General features: G+C 42.9%; 1 protein-coding gene across 2 annotated transcripts in view; it reads left to right on the top strand.

The window, feature by feature from the left end:
* Positions 1-23817, top strand: part of ANO4 (anoctamin 4) — a 282473-nt gene that overhangs the window by 169698 nt on the left and 88958 nt on the right. For both annotated transcript variants that reach the window (XM_040344320.1, XM_040344322.1), the window contains 3 exons: positions 4217-4323; positions 12961-13016; positions 17734-17855. In XM_040344320.1, coding sequence (XP_040200254.1) covers positions 4217-4323; positions 12961-13016; positions 17734-17855 — 285 coding nt within the window. The remainder of the gene's footprint in view (positions 1-4216; positions 4324-12960; positions 13017-17733; positions 17856-23817) is intronic.

Below are 23817 nucleotides of genomic sequence, written 5' to 3'. Positions count from 1 at the left end.
TTTTCTCCTCACGCTGTTAGCGTGAGGAAAAAAAAAACGATTACCGATCCTTTGTTTACATCATGTTATCAGCTGTCATTGGCTGACAGCTGATCACGTGATAAGGGGCCGGGACTTACGCCTGTCGGATCTATTGGATATCTATGCGTAACTGATTTTAAGAATCAGGCGCATAGATACGACGGGTCGGATTCGGACTTACGACGGCGTACATGGCGCTGCGCCGTCGTAAGTCCTTTCAGAATCTGGCCCTTTGACTCTTCTGCCTAACTTTGGGCTAAGTCCATAGGCGTGCGCAGGGGGTGTGCTGGGTGTGCCTGGGCACACCCTAATCATCCTGTGTGGTGCAGATTCCTCCTGCTAATATTTCACCAAAGCCCCCCATTGCGGTTAAAAAAAAGTAAAATAAATAATACAAATAAAAACTGACTTACACCTTCCACTGCCCTACTGACACCAACCTCTGCCCTATTGACATATCCACTGCTCTACTGACACCATTTATGTTTTAATATATTTGGGGTGCACACCCTAATGCAATAAGTTGCGCACACCTATGGCTAAGTCCTATCCCTACCATTCAATAGTCTAGTCCTGGGATATGCAATTAGCGGACCTCCAGCTGTTGCAAAACTACAAGTTCCATCATGCCTCTGCCTCTGGGTGTCATGCTTGTGGCTGTCAGAGTCTTGCTATGCCTCATGGGACTTGTAGTTCAGCAACAGCTGGAGGAACGCTAATTGCATATCCCTGGTCTAGTCTAATATGAGTCTGAACTGGCCACTGAGCGTTTGGCTTTCAAATACAAAAAATAAAATAAGCCTTTGCTTTTGGGTAAAAAAATAAGTTAAATTAAGGGGTTGGGGTGGAAATGTAACCAATTAGATTTTTTTTTTTTAATGCAAACATTACCTGAGAGAAATATAGTCTGCCATTGATGATTACCTTCTGACAATTCTAATGCCCTGTACACACGATCGGACCTTTGTCCAACCAAATTCACATCAGAATTCCATCAGAGGAAAAGAAAACATGTTCTCTATGTAATCTTCAATGGAATTCATCGGAATTTCCGATGGAATTTCTCCGATGGGGCATACACACGGTCGGAATTTCTGATGGAAAAAGTCTGTCTGACTTTTTCCATCAGAAATTCCAATCATGTGTACGAGGCCTAAATGCATGGCTGTCATATGAATCCAACAGTATTAATACTTTCGGAGTTGCTGACCCACAGCAGGTATGCACATTAAAGCATAATTTTACTCTATCAATCAGCATTGACTATTTAGAATTTTGAATTTCTTCAGTTACTTACTTTTTTCCAGGCCTAGATAAATTATGTCATACATCTCAGAAGGGGAGTAGGGGCTTTCCCAGCTAAGCACACCTTGCATGTCAAAGCTAATGGCAGATGGATTCCAGGAAGTAAATGCTGCATAAATCATTTGCCCTTACTCAAGATGGCCAGAAATGCTAGGGGGGTGTTTTTCAAAGTGATTTCTGAGCAAAAAAAAAATCATAGAGACATGGATGGATGGGTGAGTTTGCTTTGAATATTAAAACTGTTAAGAATGAAATAGTGTTTTTGGTTTGTGATGCAGTGTAGTTCCATTTTAAGAGTTCCAATACTTTTCTCTGACTTCAATGGCTGCATGTTCGTTTTTAGTTACATAACTAGCAATACATATGTCCATCAAGTTCAACCAACATAAATAAATAAACGCGTTTCGCAAGATATATTGCGTCCTCAGGAGTACAGCAGCTTCCTGAGGACGCAATATACCTTGCGAAACGGGTAGAGGCTGCTGACATCTATGGAACAATACGCTAACCGTAAGACAGGCGTAGGGGGAACATGAGAGAGGAACGTCTTTTTGTCCTTCATCTGTTTGCTTACACGGCTGGAGAAGCTTGGTGCCGGCATACGGGCACAACCAAATGTGAGTGCAATATATGCTTTGATTTTAAATAATATTTTTTTTTACATACTGCACTATGGGGAGCACTCTTTTTCTGTGAGCTTTCATAGAGAAAAAGAGACCATACTAATACACCCAAGATACCTGACATTTGTGGAGACACAAGAGAGGAGTGGTTATCCTGGGAATGAACCAAAGGCATCTATTAAATGTAATCTGGTGAGTGGCCATTCTTAACGGTGACGGAACTATCACGGAAGTGGTGAAATCACGTTGTGTTTTTAACATCTCACAGGAGCAGCATTGATTGTTTATGAGCACCTGGTCAACATATTGGGACTTTAAAGGGAAGAGGATCAATTTAGAAGACCTCTATTCAATTTTCACATATATACATTTTTACCACATATATATATTTTACATAATATTTTTTGTTGTAACTATATAAAAATTGTTTGTTTTCATGGCAAGGATCTTTTGAATTTGATATAGGGGTATGCACGTTTTCTAAGTGCACTATTTAATATATGTATAGTACGCATATGTGTGTTTTTTTACACTGTCTTGAGAGGAACATTTACATGTGAGCACTTGGTACACATTTTTATACACATATATGTTTGGTGGATTGTCAATAGGGGTGATACATATAGGGGCTAATAATCGCAATTATTGCCCAGGACTAGGTGGATATAGACCAACCACCAGGGTAGCGCAATCCATATATGCTTTTTGAAAGGTGGCATTTAACATACATTGATCAGCCATAACATTTTGACAACCCACTCTAACATTATGACAACCCACCTAAAACTCAGATTGTCCCCCTTTTGCCACTAAAACAGCCCTAACCCATCAAGGCATGGACTCCACTAGCCAAAGCATCAAACTGCCTCTGCCAGCTTGCTTTTTTCCCATCCCGGTATCATCTCTTCCCCAGGTAAGCAATGTACACGTACCTAGCCATCCACATAATGTAAAAGACCATTTTGATTATTCAGGCCAGACCACCTTCTTAAATTGCTCTGTAGTGCCCTTTGTAGGTGCTTTTGGCTGTGGACATGGGATGTCAGCATGGGCACCCTGACCACAGCGGCGTCACTAAGGGGGACCAGCATTATGATGTGCCCTACCATGTGCCGCCCAATTAAAACACCTTTTGTTTCTATATGTAGCGGCTGCCCCGCATCTTGCTTGGGTCGCCACCGAGTGGACACAGGCTCTCCTGAGAGGCAGAGCATCTCTGACAGCTCCTGCGGGGGATTTCTCCCCCTCCCTCTGCTCACTGACACTGTGCAATGCATGATGCGAGAGCCACTCGCATAGCCACGGCAACCCGATCTGCTCCCTATCCCTGCATCCTCATTGGCAGGGAGGAGCACGACTTCAGGAAGGACTTGTTTTCTGCCACCCTGGGGGGCCCCAATACAGTAGGAAGGGGGCTCACTGCAAAACATGTGAAAGAGTCTCGTTGCAGGATCATAATAAAAGGCCCCACAACAGCAGTAAAGGGCCCCAGGATATATATATAATTGCATTTTATAGTTAGCCCCCCTACTTTTGTCCCTGTTCCCACATGTGCCCCCCCTAAATATGAAAGCTGGAGACACCACTGCCTGACCAGTCTACAGCTACACAGCCCCATACGCAACAAATTGCGGTGCACTGTGTATGACAATGTTCTATTGGAACCAGCATACGTTTTTTTTTCCGCAATTTGAGCTACAGTAGCTCTTTTATTGGATCAGATTACACAGGCAGCCTTTGCTCCCCATACGCATCAGTGTGCCTTGGTCTTCCATGACTATATTTGTGGTTTGTCAGTCTTCCTTGGACCAATTTTATTATATTCTGACCACTGCAGACCAGGAACATACCACAAGAGCTGCAATTTTGGAATTGCGCTGACCCAGTCGACTCTCCATTGCAATTTGGGCATTGTCAAAGCTGCTCAAATCCTTATGCTTGCTCATTTTTTCTACTTTCAACTTCAGGAAGAACATGTTCACTTGCTGCCCAGTATATCCCACCCACTTTCAGACGCCATTGTCATGAGATAATCAATGTTACCTGTACACCGTTATATATTTATAATGTTTTTTTAAACATAATATAATTTTGTAATACTTTGACATGGAACTACTTTTACATGCTGTGGTTTAGCATGTGTTCTCTCAGACTCACGTTTTAGGGAATATTTATTAGGTGTGAAGGAAGGAGTCCTCATAAGGTAGGTTCAGTACAAGTATCTTTTCTTTTTAATAACAAAATAGTTTTTTTTTGTTGTTCCACAGTTTTATCATAAACAACAAAGACACCTTTTTCAACAATGCCACAAGAAGTCGGATTGTACATCATATTTTACAAAGAGTTAAATATGAAGAAGGGAAAAATAAAATAGGTAAGTCCTATAACTCAAAATGCAAATGTTAATATGTATCCAGGATTTTTTTCTGGGTTGGATAGAGTGGGGAGGAGAGGTATAGAACTTATTTTAGGTTTTTAGGTGCTGGTGACCCCTGCTTCCGTAAAGAAATATCCACAAACTAGAGTTGTCTAAAGAACAGGAAGAGAAGGAATATAAGGCACAGGTAAGAAGAGCACTAATACAGCCAGACAAGGACTTCACTAGACAATCAAAGTGGCTAATTCCAGAGTACAGACACATAAAGGCAAAGGACATGACTGTCCAATTGTATTCTTCAACATGGTTCACAAACACGTGCACAACCCTATGAAATATTTTGATAAGTTAGAGACAGTTGATTGGTCACCATCACAAGCATGCCTCTAAACTGTACAAGACACTTTTCTTCCCCCCCTGTACTATAACTGCAAGGGTTACAAAGATATAATATGTATTGTGACTGACATGAAAAATCAAACAAACAAAATGCAAAGAATTATACAATATAATTATGCAAAATTGAATATTCCAAGAATCTATATATTATATATTATACCAATTCATAAACACATATGTGGTAGAGCATTTAGATATTCCCTAGAGCAGGGCTCAAGTCCTGAGCCACTAGCCAGACCTTAAGGCCCCGTACACACGAGAGGATCTATCCGCTGGAATTTATCCGCGGATCGGTTTCAGCGGATAGATCCGCTGGTGTGTACGACCCAGCGGATATTTATCCGCGGATATTTTTCGGGCCGATGGATTTCCAGCGGATAAAAATTTCTTAGCACGCTAAGAAATCTATCTGCTGGAATCCAGTCCAGCGGATTGATCCGGTGGTCTGTACAGACTCACCGGATCAATCCGTCCGATTCCCTCCGTCGCATGCGTCGTAATGATTCGACGCATGCGTGGAAGTCCTTATATTTCAGGGTCGCGCACGTCGCCGCGTCATCATCGCGGCGACGGCGCGACACGTCACCGTGGAGGGAATTCCGTGCGGATTTTGATCTGATGGTTAGTACAACCATCAGATCAAAATCCGCCAGAGGATTTATAAATCCTCTCGTGTGTACAAGGCCTAAGAGTTACTCGCCACCAGTTGCCCCACCCAACCTCTCCCCTGCCCCACCCCTAAGTCCGCCCCTAAACGCGCCCTTGTAAATTATCTCATGAAATTACACTGTTAAATGTTTTCAGCAGAATTAAGTTCCAAAAATAAATAACAACAAGTTTAACAATATTAACATAAAGCATATCAGTACCCATCAAATTCAGCCCCACTGTGCCCATCAGATGCAGCCGCGCTGTGCCCATCAAATGCAGCTTTACGGTGCCCATGAATGCACACTCACTGCGCCCATCAATGGAGCATCACTGTGCCCATCAAATGCAGCTTTATGGTGCCAATGATTGCAGCCTCACTATGCCCATCAATGCAGCCTCACTGTGTCTATCAATGCAGCCTCACTGTGTCCATCAATGCATCCTCACTGTGTCCATCAATGCAGCCTCACTCTGTCCATCAATGCAGCTTTATGGTGCCAATGAATGCAGTCTCACTGTACCCTCCATTTTCCTCCTGCAGTCACGGCTGCAGGAGGAAAATGGAGGGTATTGGTTCCTCTATATACCGCCCGCTGCCCCTCCTATCTCAGATACGCTACGCCGCCGTAACTTAGTGAGGCAGGTTCTGTATTCACCAAGAACCTGCTATATGAGGCGTATCCTATGTTAAATATGGACGTCGGGCCAGCATCGAATTTTCCGTTGATTACGTCGTTTGAGTAAGTTGTTCGCGAATAGGGCTGTGCGTAATTTACCTCACAATACACAATAGTGAAATTGTGAAATTAATTGATACAAATCCGTGCTATAAAAATCAGCAAGTAGGTATACATATGTGGAATACCTATTGTGTAGTCATATATGTGCAGAGAAATTTATAATATATACAACAATGTGATAAGAAACTAAACTGGATGTTTAGTACTAGAAAGAGGCAGAGTCAGTTGTAAAGACAATCTTCCAATGGCAACATTCCACTATTCCACTATTAATCAGGTGTGCCTCAAAGGCCTCAACCCAATCCTGCAAATACAAAAAGTCTGCTGGAAAACGTGGAGTCTAAATTGTACATATAAACTTCCAGTGTTGGGTGGAGCAGGTATCTTCAATGTTAGAACTCTTCAGTATCGGACAAATAAATGGATAAATAAACGGGTGGGTACCCTTACCAGAGCTGGTGGACCCTCTCAACCACCATACGGTGGGAGGGTCATCAGGGCTTGTATAGACCGATTGTCTGGGTCCAGGGGTCCTCACTCCGCGTGTCCAATCCAGAAATGGTTACTGAAGCACTTGTTCTTTCAAGATGGATAACTGGGATCGGTTGATCGATAATGGCTCAAATCACCCAAAGTGGTAAAAGAAAAAATAGAGGTGCTCCTCGTAGTGTAAAAACATTTAATAAAAAAGCATTGCAAATATACACTCGTGGCAAAAAATGCAATAAGATATAAAATATAAAAACTTCAAATGACCACACATGAGAAAAGTCACTCTGCTAGCAATCAAAACGAAAAAATAGCAAAAGTAAAAATACAGCAGCAAACTCCCACCTTGGATAAAGGTGTAGGGAGTGTTCCAACAAAGTTGAGAATGCAATGGGGATGCAATGGAGTAATCACCCGACCGGTTTCGTCGCTAACGGACTTCGACTGGGGTATCTGGTCCTCCTATGCTCCCCCCATTGCATTAAATACCTTGAATCCAGGTCCCCGATTGCTTGCATCTGTTCGTCTATGTCCGGCGTGCGTTCCATAACACGGAACTGCAGGCATCACCTGCACTCCTAAGGCCGGAAGTAGCAGGGCGGGGCTTGGCGTCATAACGCCCAACGTCAAGACGTGTAATCGTCAAGACGCAAGATGACTCAGTCACTCCCCTCTGTGATGTACAGGAGATGAGGTAGTCTGCCGACCAATGGGCATCCATCAGCAGCCCTTCCGCAGCGTCATGACGTCAGCGCCGTCACGCCGCGTTCCACGATGCGCTTCAGGCATATCACAGGCAGACGTCAGTATCAACACACAAAACGCTGCCGGACACCTAGCGTCATATATCAGCCCAAAGGTAGCAAGGAGCCCACCGGAGTTGTTAGAGATCATTCCAAGTCATCCCAATCTAATAGGACTTAACAAGGGACAAACATAAATAATATATATAATATATAATACCATATATGAACCGGATGGAAACAAGCAATCATGGTGATGGACTCAAGGACCCACTAAAAATATATACAACGAGTAATTACAGAACCAATTAAAGAGATACACACATATATATAACATCTTCAGATCTTAAAAAAGTTATTTAGTTGTTTCCTCTAGATCCCAGAAAAGTTAACGAATCAGGGGAAACAATGTTGGCTGTAATAAAGATAGACGATCCTAAGAGTCAAAAAATTATAAAAAAGTATGAAAAATAATAGTTTAGAAAATCAGGACTGATTAATAAACGCATTCACGTCCCATTCGACATTGAGTCCAAATGGGGCGTAACTTTTAAGAGTGTATATCCAATACACTTCTAACTTCGAGACCCCTCTAATACTAGGTTCACCCCTCCAGTGTGGCACAAATTTGTCAATAATCAAAAAAGAGGTGCCTGTTAATGACTTATTGTGAACCTGTAGGTAGTGTCTGGGCACTGTGTGTTTATCGTTGCCTTTCTTAATTTTTGCAACATGTTCACCTACCCTTGTGGAAAAACTGCGGATAGTACGACCCACATATTGTTTTCCACAAGGGCAGGTGATCAAATAAACTATATATGTAGAAGCACAGGTGGAAAATTGCTTCATGGGATAGTCCATCTGAGTGACACTAGACCGGAAAGAAATGCTTTTCTTCCTCCCATGTATATTTTCAAGGCATACCTTGCATTTCCTGCATGGGTGGAAGCCTTTGGATAAGGGAAAAAAAATTGTTTTTTTAGGCGGATCAATAACATTGGGGGCAACTTGGTTTTTTAAAGAAGAAGCACCCCTATAGATGACTGTGGCATTGCTTGGCAGGGAAGGTCCCAACACTTGATCTTCTTTGAGGATCCCCCAATGTTTGCAAATGATATTCTTAATTTGTTTATGTTGACCCGAGAACGTAGTAAAAAATGCATTCCTAAATTTGGGATCTGGTGATGCTCTAGTCCTTTCAAGTGTGAGTGTTGTACGGTCAACCCTTCCTATGTGTTGAATTTCTTCTTCAATTCCCTCCCTCGAATATCCCTTATCTAAGAACCTCTGTTTCAAGACCTCTGCTTGTAAGTAGAAGTCTTTGGTATCGGAGCAATTGCGTCGTATACGCAACAGCTGACTCTTAGGGATAGATTTCAGCCAGGCCGGATGATGACAGCTATCCGTAGGGATATAGCTGTTACGGTCGGTGTTTTTGAAATATGTTCTAGTTATTAAACGGTCATTCTTGGCTTCAATGACGAGGTCAAGGAAATGGATGTTGGAGAAACTTGCCTCGTATGTAAGAATAATCCCTACCTCATTGTTGTTTAATGTGGCCATAAATGAAGCTAGAGAGTCCTGGTCACCTCTCCATAGGAGGAGGATGTCGTCAATGTACCGGGCCCAGAGGACAATTTCTGGTCGGTTTAAAGCATAGACGACATCCTCCTCCCATTTGGCCATAAAAATATTGGCAAGGCTGGGGGCAAACTTAGCCCCCATTGCCACTCCTCTTTGTTGCAGGAAAAAATCACTGTTGTACCAGAAATAGTTATTGGTAGTCGCAAACCTCAACAGGTCCATAATAAAATATTTCTGTACAACAGGGATGTTATCATTTCGACGAAGGAAACATTCCACCGCCTGGAACCCCAAATGATGGGCGATGCTCGTGTAGAGAGAGGACACGTCTGCCGTTACGAGCATAATGTCCCCACTGTACACGACGTCATTAAGGCGAGCAATCGTAGGTCTATACAAGCCCTGATGACCCTCCCACCGTATGGTGGTTGAGAGGGTCCACCAGCTCTGGTAAGGGTACCCACCCGTTTATTTATCCATTTATTTGTCCGATACTGAAGAGTTCTAACATTGAAGATACCTGCTCCACCCAACACTGGAAGTTTATATGTACAATTTAGACTCCACGTTTTCCAGCAGACTTTTTGTATTTGCAGGATTGGGTTGAGGCCTTTGAGGCACACCTGATTAATAGTGGAATAGTGGAATGTTGCCATTGGAAGATTGTCTTTACAACTGACTCTGCCTCTTTCTAGTACTAAACATCCAGTTTAGTTTCTTATCACATTGTTGTATATATTATAAATTTCTCTGCACATATATGACTACACAATAGGTATTCCACATATGTATACCTACTTGCTGATTTTTATAGCACGGATTTGTATCAATTAATTTCACAATTTCACTATTGTGTATTGTGAGGTATCAGGCTTAGACTCTGAGCCACTTACCTTCAGGGTACACACCTAATTTCACCCTTTTTTAGGGGTCTTTTTTCACTATATTTTTTGGGCGCTACATTTTCTTTTTTATATTTTTCACCTTATATCCATATGGTATGTTGGCAGCCTGATTTACACCCAATATTTGGTTTGCGCAATATTGTATATACACTTTTTTTGTGCGTAATTTACGTTCACGTCGAAAGCATTGGCTTTTTGCGGGTTAATTTGGAGCATGCGCACTGGGTTCAGTTCACGGACGGCGCATGCGCCGTTAGTCTAAATCGTCATTTACGTGGGGTCATGTTTTATTTACATAAAACACACCCACCTCTTCACAATTTGAATTAGCCGTATGGGCTGCGGGACTGAGCGTTCCTATTTTGATTGACAGTCTTCCGACAGGCTTCCGACAGTCGCATCCATCGCGTCACGATTTTCCGAAAGTAGCCGAACGTCGGTGCGCAGGCGCCGTATAGAGCTGCACCGACGTTCGGCTTCTTTCGGCTACTCGTGACGCGATGGATGCGACCATCGGAAGCCTGTCGGGAGACTGTCAATCAAAATAGGAACGCCCAGTCCCGAAGACCATACCCGGAAGCGGCGGAGAAGATCGCTCTCTAAGGCCGGGTACAGACGAGCAAACATGTACGATGAAACCGGTCCGTCGGACCGTTTTCACCGTACATGTCTGCCTGGGGATTTCTGTATGGTGGCTGTACTCACCATCATACAGAAATCCGCGCGTAAACAATACGCGGGGCGTGTCCGCGCCGTCGCCGCGACGATGACGCGGCGACGTGGGCGGCCCTGCCAGTTCAATGCTTCCACGCATGCGTCGAAGTCATTCGACGCATGCGAGGGATGGCGGGTGCTCGGACATGTACGGTAGGTCTGTACAGACGACCGAACATGTCCGAGCGGGCAGGATTTCAGCGGGCTGTTTTAAAATAGGCCCAGAAATATTTGCCCGCTGGAAAAAGGCCCGGCGGGCAAATGTTTGCTGGAATCCTGCCCGCTCGGGCCTACACACGACCGAACATGTCTGCTGAAACTGGTCCGCGGACCAGTTTCAGCAGACATGTTCGGTCGTGTGTACGGCCCATAAGCGGTAAGTACAGCTTCGATTTTAAAAAAACTAGCCGATTCCCCTAGACAAAATGAGCATCAATCTAAGGTTAAAAAATTTTTTTAGGGTGAACTCCCGCTTTAAATAACTGTACATTGCTTTTAACAGTCTAAAGCCTCGTACACACGATCAGTCCATCCGATGAGAACGGTCTGAAGGACCGTTGTCATAGGTTAACCGATGAAGTTGACTGATGGTCCGTCGTGCCTACACACCATCAGTTAAAAAAACGATCGTGTCAGAACGCGGTGACGTAAAACACAACGACGTGCTGAAAAAAAGGAAATTCAATGCTTCTAAGCATGCGTCGACTTGATTCTGAGCATGCATGGATTTTTAACAGATGGTTGTGCCTACTAACGATCAGCTTTTTCCCATCGGTTAGGAATCCATAGGTTAATTTTAAAGCCAGTTGGCTTTTTTTAACCTATAGTTAAATAACCTATGGGGCCCACACACGATCGGTTTGGACCAATGAAAACGGTCCATCAGACCGCTGTCCTCTGGTTAACCTATCGTGTGTATGAGGCCTAAGATAATTACAAGGCAAAACAAGAAATGCTGATTTACAGTATTATGTACAAAATGTAATGTGAGAACACTGCACGCAGGGCTGCACTGGGACAAAGATTTGGCCCTGGACTTCATCCAGGTTGGCCCACTTTGACAGGTCTCTCCCATGGCGGTCGGACCCCCATGATGCTCTGGTCCCCCATGCGCCTCTATGGTCCCCCATGCAACTTTATTCCCCCCCCCATGATGCTCTGGTCTCCCGCAGCGCTCACCTCCTCTCCCTGGCTAGTTAACTTCAGCGTGACTGAATACAGACATGCTCCTCGGGAGTCGCACTGAGAAGCTCATCATACGATCCGGAAGGACAGCGGCCACACACAGCTGTGGCATAAGCTTCCTCGGCACTTGTTCCACTGGTTTTTCCTTCCCCCATACTCCATATAGATTATCCGCAGCAGCAGACAGGTTAAAGAGCAGGGGGAATGAAAGACCAAGGGAACGAGTGCCGAGGAAGCTTATGTCACAGCTGTGTGTGGCCGCCGTCCTTCCGGATCATATGATGAGCTTCTCAGTGCGACTCCCGAGGAGCATGTGTGTATTCAGTCACGCTGACGCTGAAGTTATCTAGCCAGGGAGAGGAGGTGAGTTCTGTGGGGAGGGAGAGGAGGTGAGCGCTGCGGGGAGGGAGAGGAGGTGAAAGCTGCGGGGAGGGAGAGGAGGTGAGCGCTGTGGGGAGGGAGAGGAGGTGAGCGCTGAGGGGAGGGAGAGACAGAGGAGTGGAAGGGGCGGCAGTCTGCTGTCACTGAAGCCGGCCCACTGAGCCATTGACCCACCGGGAAACTCCCAGTAGTCCCGATGGCCAGTCCATCCCTGACTGCACGCAAGGAGCAGTCCTGGTGGGCCTCTTGACCTTACAGAACCAAGAATGGTTACTCCTGCATCCTGTCCAGTTAGGTCATTGTCTGTAGATGATTGTTCCAAATTCAGACATAGGTGACTTTTCTAGTTGGTGTGATTTACCTGTCTCAGCAAATATGTGTGCTCAATCATTATGCATTACTCAAGTGATTAAGATACCACTCTTCTCTTTCATGCTCCTTGATTTTATTATGATAATAAAGTTACTGGGGCTGTAAATGAAGCTTGGTTAGGACAATCAATGAATGCTTCTATCTGTCTAAACACAGTCTTCTAAATCAGCATCCAGAGTATGAATGTGTTACTCATTAAGCAATAACTCAAACTACTTAGTGCACAAATTTAATGTTACAATTTTGCACCCGAATTGAAACACATCCTGTTTGACTTTCACAGTTGAACTCCTTATTTTCATTTTTGGTTAAATACAGACACATGAAATTTTGCTGCATTCATAAAGATGACCAAGAAAATTAACTTGCTGTCACATTAACCTTACAAGCTCCTTTATTATAGTTGTATAGCAATAATTATAATGGTTATATAATGGTTAATGACTATCGCCTGTTGTCCTTTTTTCTCAGGTTTGAACCGCTTGCTTTCAAACTGCACCTATGAAGCTGCATTTCCTTTACATGAGGTACAAGTTAAACACATAATTCTCAAAGAATTTAAACATATTTTCTATAAACCCCTAGCTTGGGATATAGTATTCCTATAGTTTCTGTAGAGAGTGGGGCTTATCTCTCTGGAACAATGACTAATTAAGTGGTTTTAAAGGCAGAAGTTTTTTTTATCTAAATGCATTCTATACATTAAGCCTTCTGTGTGCAGCAGCCCCCTTCAGCCCCCCTAACACTTACCTTAAGGTTCCTCACTGTCCAGCGATGTCCACGAGTATCTCAGCCATCTAAGATTCTCCCTCCTGATTGGTTGAGACACAGCAGTGGCGCCATTGGCTGTCGCTGCTGTCAATCAAAGTCAGCTAGTCAATCAGGGGAGAGTGGGGGTGGGGCCGGGTCAGGCTCCATGTCTGAATGGACTCAAAGAGCTGTGACTCTGCTCAAGTGCCCCCATTGCAAGCTGTTTGCTGTGGGGGCACTGAACAGGAGGGAGGGGCCATGATCACAGAAGAGGGACCCGAGAAGAGAATCAGGGCTGCTCTGTACAAATCCACTACACAGAGGAGGTAAGGATAGGTAAGGATGTTTGGATGTAAGGAGGTAAAACTAGACTTAACAATCACTTTAAGCAAAGTGGACTGGTTGTGTCCTCCTTCATTTATAAGAAATCTGAAAAAGCATCTGTTCGGTCAGTATACTGGTTCATATCAGTCTTAGTTCATTTTTAGTCCAATACTAGGATGCTCCAATATATTTAAAGTAGAGTTCCACCCAAAAATAGAACTTCCGCTTTTCGGAACCCTTCCCCCCTCCGGTGTCATATTTGGCACCTTTCAGGGGGGAGGGGGGTGCAGATACCTGTCTAAGACAGGTATTTGCACCCACTTCCGGGAATACACTGCTGCGGCAGTCACGCCCCTACCCGCACCCCCCGCTGTCTTCTGGGAAACACACTGTTCCCAGGAGAGAGCGGGGACCAGTGGTGGCGCACCTCGCCACTTGCGCATGCGCAGTGAAGCCGCAACGCTTGATTCTAGATTCCCTCACCGAGGATGGCGGCGGGTGCAGCCGAGGGACGAGCGATTGCTCGGCCTCAGCTGCCGACATCGTGGGCGCGCTGGACAGGTAAGTGTCCATATTTTAAAAGTCAGCAGCTGCAGTATTTGTAGCTGCTGGCTTTAAAAAAAAAAAATTGCCGGAACCTCGCTTTAAGGAGAATTAATTTGAATAACTACCATTCAATGTTTGATTTACTGCCTAATAAAATGGCAGCTCCCATTTTACTTTCATTATACACTCACCAGCCACTTTATTAGGTACACCTTGCTAGTACCAGGTTGGACCCTCTTTTTCCTTCAGCACTACCTTAAAGCGGGGGTTCACCCAACAAAAAAAAATGTTAACATTACATTCAGGCGAGTTATGATAATGACATTACGCAGTTTTTTTTAAAAATCCTTGCCGTACATACCGTTTTATATATATATATATGTTCACCGCGGCTTCCGGGTATAATCTGCGGGACTGGGCATTCCTAATTGATTGACATGCTTCCGACCAGCGCATACAGCACGTCACGAGTTGCCGAAAGAAGCCGAACGTCAGTGCGCAGGCGCCGTATAGAGCCGACTCGCAGTCCGGCTTCTTTTGGCAACTCGTGACACGCTGTATGCGCCGGTCGGAAGCATGTCAATCAATAAGGAACGCCCAGTCACGCAGATTATACGCGGAAGCCGCGGTGAACATATATATATAAAACGGTATGTACGGCAAGGATTTAAAAAAAAAAACAGCGTAATGTCATTATCATAACTCGCCTGAATGTTAAAAAAAATTTTGGGGTTAACCCCCGCTTTAATTCTTCATGGCATAGATTTAACAAAGTGTTGGAAACATTCCTCAGATTTTGGTCAATATTGACATGATAGAATCATGCAGTTGCTGCGGATTTGCTGGCTGCACATCCATGATGCAAATCTACCGTTCCACCACATGCCAAAGGTGCTCTATTGATTAAGACCTGGTAAATTTGGAGGTCATTGGAGTACAGTGATCTCATGGTCATGTACAAGAAACCAGTGGTGAGATGATTTGAGCTTTGTGACATGGTGCATTATCCTGCTGGAAGGAGCCATCAGATGATGGGTACACTGTAGTCCTAAAGGGATAGACATGGTCAGCAACAATTCTCAGGTTGGCCATGACATTTAAACGATGCTCAATTGGTACTAAGGGGCCCAAAGTGTGCCAAGGAAATACCCCTGACACCATTATACCACCACCACCAGCCTAAACCGTTGATATAAGGCAGGATGGATCCACATTTTCATATTGTTTACGCTAAAATTCTGACCCTACCATCTGAATGTCGCAGCTGAAAATTGAGACTCATCAGACCAGGCAACGTTTTTCCAATCTTCTATTGTCCAATTTTGGTGAGCCTGTGAGAATTGTAGCCTCAGCTTCCTGTTCTTATCTGACAGGAGTGGCACCTGGTGTGGTCTTCTGCTCCTGTAGCCCATCTTCTTTAAGGTTCGATATGTTGAGCATTCAGAGATGGTATTTTGCATACCTTGGTTGTAACAAGTGGTCATTTGAGTTACTTTTGCCTTTCTATCATCTCTGCTCATTCTCCTTTGACCTCCAACATCAACAAGGCATTTTCGTCCACACAACTGCCACTCACTGGTTTATTTCTCTTTTTCAGACCATACTCTGTAAACTCTAGAGATGGTTGTGCATGAAAAAAAAACAGTAGATCAGCAGTTTTTGAAATACTCAGACCAGCTCATCTGGCACCAACAGCCATGCCACTTTCAAAGTCACTTAAATCACCTTTCTTCCCCATTCTGATGCTCGGTTTGAACTTCAGCAAGTTGTCTTCACCACCTCTAGAGTTTGCTGCCATGTGATTGGCCGATTAGCAATTTGTGTTACCAAGCAATTGAACAGGTGTACCTAATAAAGTGGCCAAAGAGTGTATGTTCCAATTTGCATTACAGATCATTGTAAACCTGTCATGGGAGGAATATGGGGTTTCTACAGCTGACCTCCTTCTAAAAATGTTAGTTGTCTGGCTTTTATGGTTACCACCAGCTTCATTTATATTTTAGTCAGGATTAAAGAATTACTAAAGATAACATTTTTTAAAAAAAATAACAAACATATTATACTTACCTCCACTGTGCAGCTCGTTTTGGCCCCGAACCAGGTCTTCTGGGGTCCCTCGGCAGCTTTCTTAGCTCCCCCCCGCAAGGACTCAACACCTTCATGCGAGCGAGCTTGCATGGTGTTGAGTTATTGCGGGCACGCTCCCGTGATACAGTGGTGGCTATATCTCTGCCCCGCCCCCCAGCATGCAGCGTCATTGGATGTGATTGACAGCAGCACCAGCCAATGGCTGCGCTGCTTTCAATCCATCCACTGTAGCCAATCAACGGCCATCCTCAACGGCGAAGAGGATGTCGGGGGCGAGCGCTGGACTTTCGAGGGGTCAGGTAAGTATAACGTGGGGGCTGGGGGGGTCGGTATTGTCAGATGTTTTTTCACCTTAATGCATAGAATGCATTAAGGTGAAAAAACGTTTACCTTTACAACCCCTTTAAGGAGATTGTTTAGTCAGAAAAAAGTTATATATCCTACATACTTGTTCTAAAACTCAATGGCCCGGATTCACATACATTGGCGCATATTTATGCCGGCGTAGCGTATCTAATATAGGCTACGCCAACGTAGCGCAGAGAGGCAAGCACCGAATTCACAAAGCACTTGCCTCCCAAACTGCACTGGGTTCCCTCGGCGTAAGCTGTGGTAGGTGGAAGTGGGAGTGAGCCATGCTAATGAGGCGTGACCCCATGCAAATGATGGGCCAAGCACCATACAAGTACTTAAAACGAACGGCGCATGCGCCGTCCCGTAGACGTATCCCAGTGCACATGCTTAGAATCACGTCAGAACTACTCCCTAAGATACGCCGAATCACTGCCTACGACCTGAACGTAACTTACGCCCAGCCCTATTCACGTACTACGTAAACAACGTAAAATACGACAGCTGTGTTCCCTGGTCCATACCTTAGCATGAGTTGCGCCTCATATATGGGGAATAACTTTACGCCGGACGTACGACTTACGCAAACCGCGTATATTATGTGCCGGGCGCACGTACGTTTGTGAATCGGCGTATCTCCCTCATTTGCATATGTGCATAGAAAATCAATGGGAGCGGCAAATGCGCCCAGCGTAAATATACGCCCACGATACGACGGCGTAGGCAAGTTACGTCGGCCGTAGGAAGCCTATTTTTAGGCGTATCTTAGTATGTGGGTCGGCGCATAGATACGATGGCGCACATTTGTACTTACGTCGGCGTATCTTGAGATATGTCGGCGTTAGTGCTTTGTGAATTCGGGCCAATGTATTGAAATAAAAGGGTCAATGTGACAGAACCTGGCAACATTATAAATCAACAATGATAGCGTCCATGCTTCTTTAAGTAAATAATTCCTTTTAGATTTTTTTCATACAAAGATTAGTGATATATAGTGTGCTGAAGAAATGCTAAACATAGCAATGGCCCCTGGCCTGTATATATCTGCAACCAAAATGTTGCCTCGTGTAGTAAACCCTCTGTGCCTGTTAGAAATTAGAACTGTGGCTTGGGTAGATTTGTGATAGAAAATTCTAATGCTTTCCAGTTAACAAACATGAATCCTGTTTCTGATCTGCATTTAAGGGAAGCTATAGAAGTAAGAACTCAATAAAGACCCATGGAGCAGACAATCACCGTCACCTTCTTTTTGAGTGTTGGGCTTCCTGGGGTGTGTGGTATAAATATCAGCCACTGGATCTTGTGCGGTGAGTTATTTTCATGTGTACATTGGTGTTGTGAATAAGTAGCATATGCTACGTAACTATTTTTGCCTCTCAATCCTTTTTCGGCATTTTAACAAATTGGAGATTGTGTAAACTGCTATGATTACTCTCAGACAAGCATGAAGTCTATGAGTGTGGTAGATATATTAGATTGTGAGCTACTTTGGGGTGAGAACGTCCAAAATACAGTGCTGCTTAGTATGTTAGCTCTATATAGGAAAAAGAGGGAAAGAGGCTATGTTTGGACTTTGATGGTACAGTATATTAATTGATATTAAACAATCAAAATTAAGATAATTACAAACAAATTATTACAAGAGTATATATAATAATCACATATTCACAGAATAAGAATAAATCATGACAATCAAAATATTAAGATTGAATGCATATATATATATATATATATATATATATATATATATATATATATATATAGTTTGTTTTATTTTATCTTCTAATAGAGTGTTACTAAATTATAGAAGATAAAATAAAACAAACCTATGGTAAGACATACAAATGGATTTTTTTGTGCAACGGATGTTCTTTTGTTTATTTAAGTTTATGATTATGTGTATTCACAAAATGTACCTTTTGAATAATATATATATGGTTTTTTTTCTATCTATTTTAAACATGACAATTTTTTCTTTATGCCATCTGATCATAGAAATCTCCTGAAGAAGTGGTTAATATAAACCCGCAAAACATATAGAGCAATTACACTATATGGATGGTATCTATGTTCTATTTGTTATGATAGAAGGAAAGGGTTGGGATTTAAAATGAGATGCGTGTTGATGCAAACAGTATGTATAAGTAAATAAATAAAGTAGTATAGCGTAATAACCAGGCTCAAACTTACCAACCAAATTGCAAGCCGAATTCAACTGTCTAACTTAGTATGTTAAAAGCAGAGGATTGGTTGCACACATTTGCAAATATATGGATAAGCCACATGCCGCTTACAAGGCTCTCTGCATTCCTGTGGTCCTAACTAAAATTTTCTAGTTTCCTCAGTAGAGGCATACAAGTGCTAATGAGTAGATGGAGAGCAGGTGACTAGGGGTGTGTGTCACCAGCCAGCCTCCATCTAAAATAGGTGTAGCAATAAAGAGCACTGGAAAAAAAACGCATAAGGGTAAATATATAAGCATCAAATTTGATTTTTGATGCTTATATATTTACCCTTATGCGTTTTACCCTTTATTGCTTACTTGCCCCGGTGTATTGAATGATCCTGATTCAGGAACCTCGTTACGCCGACTGCAGCCTAAGATATGCGCGGCATAAGGCTCTTATGCCCGCATATCTTAGGCTGCATTCTTGTGTTGGCCGCTAGGTGGCGTTCCCGTTGTGCTCAGCGTATAGTATGCAAATTGCATACTAACACCGATTCACAACGTTGCGCGAGCCCTGCGTACGCAATTTACATTGTTTCCGTACAGCGGTTTTTGCGTAAGGCTGCCCCTGCTATTAGCAGGGGCAGCCAATGTTACGTATACCCGTCGTTCCCGCGTTGCGAAATTTGAAATTTACGTAGTTTGCGTAAGTGAATCGTGAATGGCGCTGGACGCCATTCACGTTCACTTTGAAGCAAATGACGTCCTTGCGACGTCATTTGCCGCAATGCACATCGGGAAAGTTTCCCGACGGAGCATGCGCTCTACGATCGGCGCGGGAACGCGCCTAATTTAAATGATTCCCGCCCCCTACGGGATCATTTAAATTGCGCGCGCTTACGCCGGGAATTTTGCCGGCGCGCCCGCGCAATTTACGGAGCTTCTGCTCTATGAATCGAGGGCAGCGCAAAAAAATTGCGGGGGGCGCAGGGGAAAAATTCTTACTGAATCAGGGCCAGTATTACTAAACTAAAATCTTTTTTTTTTTTACTGAATGCATGTTATAATATTTGCCTTACTTTGTATGCAAGAGTCAGTTTTTGAAAGTGACTACTTAGCACTCCTTGCCACCTACTTCTGGATGGTGTTAAATGTCAACTTCAGATGAAACTTTTTTTTCTTGGATGGCGTGCAGAAGGGTTTTAACCTGACAGGTGTTTATTTTTGGCTTTGTTGCGTTTGAAGAAATGTCCTCTTACTTTATGCCTAAAAGACAGATGTTAGAACAGAAGGTTAAGGGAATTGTCCAGGGCCTTCCTTTTAAAAACTAAAGGAAAACTAAACCAAAGCCAAACCTTGCATTTTTACTGTGACTTTCAGTAGCCTGTCTCTTGAGGAGTGTAACAATATTCGATGAGGTAAAATTCAAGAGATAAAATACCAATTTATTACAAACAAAAGGTTTCAACAGTTAATAACCATTTCATAGATATGACTGCACACCTGTGTGATGTCAATTATTCTGATGAGGAACATTATGAGATAAACATTTAAGGGCATACAGGTAAAATAGTTCATAAAGTACATCTTGGTTAACTGACCCTATTGTATCCAAAGAACCTCCATTCCAACAAGAAAACTTTACCACTGGATACAACGAAAAAATATAAATATATATATGTTTTATAGATCAATTTTACTGCTTTGCCTTACACCATGAATAGGTATGCTTTAAAAACGTGTGACTATGAAAATGATACTCTAGAGTCTAAACGAATTTCTTCTAATCAAAGTGTTGTAGCTCTTCATATTGGCCATTGGTCTTTTCGCTTGCTGCATTTCTCTTCTAGCTTCATAGGGCAGAAAATATGACAGCACACCTATGTGATGTTAAATTATATATGTGAATTGAACATTTTGATGAGAACATAATGAGATAAACATATGAGGGCAAAAACAGTTAAAATAGCTCATGCATCTTGGTGAAATGACCCTATTGTGTCCAAAGAACCTCCATGACAACAAACTTTAACACTGGACGAAATTGGTTTTATCAGTGTTGTGGCTCTTGATACTAGCCAGTGGTCTTTTTTTTTTAATCATTAAAGTTTTTTTTTTATTATTAAGAAAAAAAAAATCAGAATACAGAAAATACAGCAAGGGTACATAAGTACCACACATTAATGCACATTCAAAATATATCAATACATACTCTGAAAGAAAACAACTTTTTATGTTAAAAGAGAGCAGGGGGAAACATCACATCCTTAGATATTACCCACTACTAGCTAAAACTAGGGGAAAAAGAAAAGAGGGAAAAAGAGGCGGGAGAAAAAAAAACGGAAAAACAAACCTCAGGGGGTGAATTAAATAATCACATTCTTCCAAAGAGGTGCAGAAGTAAAATCACTCTGGTACAGGCTCGAACCCACAACCAGAAGAGCACTGTGGCGGACAAACTATCCGAGATCTCATCATAACAGGGTGTAAAAAAAAAGGGAAAAAATCAAAGCCAGAATCTCAATCTCATCCCATATCTAGTTGTACATACTGATCTGAATGCCTGAACACCAAGGAGACCATATCTCATTAAATCTCTCTGACGATTCCCTGGCAATGGCTACTGTTTCCTCCATTTGGTAAATGTTCCCTATGGAGCTAAACCATTCAGTAATGGATGGAATAGCCTTTGATTTCCAGTGCCTGGGGATCAAGACTTTCACTGCATTCAGCAAGTGTCTAATCAATGATTTTTTGTAATATTGCATTGAGCAGTCTGCCATATGGAGTAGGCAACAAGCAGGCGTAAGAGAGATTGTGGTATCTGTAATGGCTTTGATCAATTCGCATACCTTGTCCCAGAAAGGTCTCAGACTAGGGCACTCCCACCAAATATGGACAATGCTGCCCTGGGCTTGCTCACATCTCCAGCATGAATCCGAGGTCAGCGGGTACCATTTTTTAATTTTATCCGGAGTGGCATACCATTGTGTTAAAAGCTTATAAGACATTTCCTGCAATCTCGTACCAATGGAGCACTTATGAGCAAAGATACAGGCACGTTTCGATTGCTTATCAGTAAGGCTTATTTTGAACATATTTTCCCATTGTGCTCATGTCCCAGAAGCTGTCCCCCCTCTTTCTAGTTGGAGCCAGGAGTACGTAAGAGCAGTAGATCTAGAGACCAGAGCTCCAGCCAGGCAAATTTGTTCAAAAGAAGTTGTCGGTCTAAAAAACTGTTTTTTAGTCTGGGTAACCTGTAAATAATTATGCAGCTGGCGGTAGGTCCAAAATGAAAGAGGGTTCTGAGGGTTCAAATCTCATTTTAGAGAATCAAAGGATTTTAAAGTGTTAGCCTCTACGCAGTGTATCATTAAAAGGGGCATTGAATGGTCCGTAGGTGCAGAAAAATGCAGGTCCATCCTGGGCAGGAAGTCTGGGTTGCGAGTGATAGGAGTAAGTGGACCGGGAGATGAGGACAGTTTATGATAATTCGTCGCCTTGTGAAATACTCTAACCGTGGTCCCCACCAACGGGTGCTGCTGCAGACTCTGCGGCAGTTTCCGCCAGGGAATCCAGGGTAAGAATCTAAGGTGTAGTGTGGAAGATGCTTCCTCCAATGTAACCCAATCTTTCTGTTCCCTATGACAGTTCCAGTCCATGATTCTAGCTAAATGTATCCCATAATGGTAAAGTTTAAAATCGGGCAGGCCTATACCTCCCTCCTCCTTAGGTTTTGTGAGCGTGTCAAGCTTTATCCAAGGCTTTTGCCCCTTCCAGATAAAAATGCGTATGATGGCCTGGAGTCGTTTGGAGAAAAGACCTGGAAGTGGGAGGCAAAGTATGGAAATGATATAGGACTCTGGGCAGAATTACCATCTTCAGCATAGCGGCTCTGCCAAACCAAGAGAACGGTCTAGAGGTCCAACCTTTAAGATCAGCTTTAATTTTGTTTAACAAAGGGAGGAAGTTAATATTGTATATATCCCTGAAATTGGCTGCGAGTTTAATTCCTAAGTATGTAATGGATGAAGTTACCAATTTAAACGAGCAGGAGGAGCGTGCACTCTCTAAGGCATCGGATGACAATGTAAGATTAGGGGTTCAGGCTTAGAGTAGTTAATTTTCATATTGGAGATATAGCTAAAAATTTTAAAGGCTTTGGTAAGACTCGGAATTGAAATATTATTGATAGGAATTTGCCACACCTATCCCCATGTTCATAATAATAGCCTTTTTTAAAATAGAGAATACGTTTTGCTTTAAGGTTGAGTAAGGAGTTAAGTTTTTCCCACGTCTTTGTGAGTTCGGACAGGAGAGCCTCCATATGTGACTGTTTATATTGGCTCTCCAAGGACGCAATTTTTTTCGCCAGTGCCTCAGTAACTTTATCAGCTTTTTTTTCTTAATGGAACCCAGGCGAATAAATTTGCCTCGTAGAACGCACTTATGGTCCTCCCAGATCGTCAAAGGTGACATGTAGCATTAAGCTGAAAATATTATTTAAGCGCCTCACAAATTTGTTGGCAAGTAGAGGGATCAGTCAATAGGGTAGAATTCAACCGCCAGCTGCATGGTCTAGGGGACCTGTCTGAATGTGAAAGAGAAATCGATACAGGACAATGATCCGACAAGGATTGTATGCCTATATTGGCTGCCTGGAGCAAAGGTAGATCACGCTGCGAAATAAACACATAATAAATACGAGAATTCTTTTTATGTAAAGAAGAATAATACGTGAAATCTCTGCCCATCGTATACACCAAGCGCCAAGCATCTACCAAAGCCAAGGAATTCAGCTGGGATTTAATTTTCTGTATAATAGAGAATGAAATACTCGACCTGCCATTCGAGGTATCCTGTAAAGGTGACAACGGGATGTTAAAGTCTCCTCTCAGGATAATACAGCCAGTAGCAAAGCCCTTTAACTCGTCTATTAGGTGACGGCAAAATGCAAGATGGCCTGAATTAGGAAAGTAAGCATTTGCCAAGGTAACCTATCTATTATGCCACATTCCCTTAAGGAACAGATAACGTCCCATAGGATCCGTGTATTGCTGGGTCAATTTAAAATTTGCATGTTTATGCAACAAAATAGACAC

This window comes from Rana temporaria, chromosome 3 (assembly GCF_905171775.1).
Source record: "Rana temporaria chromosome 3, aRanTem1.1, whole genome shotgun sequence".
Taxonomy (NCBI): Eukaryota; Metazoa; Chordata; class Amphibia; order Anura; family Ranidae; genus Rana; species Rana temporaria.
This window is presented reverse-complemented; position numbering and strand designations above follow the sequence as displayed.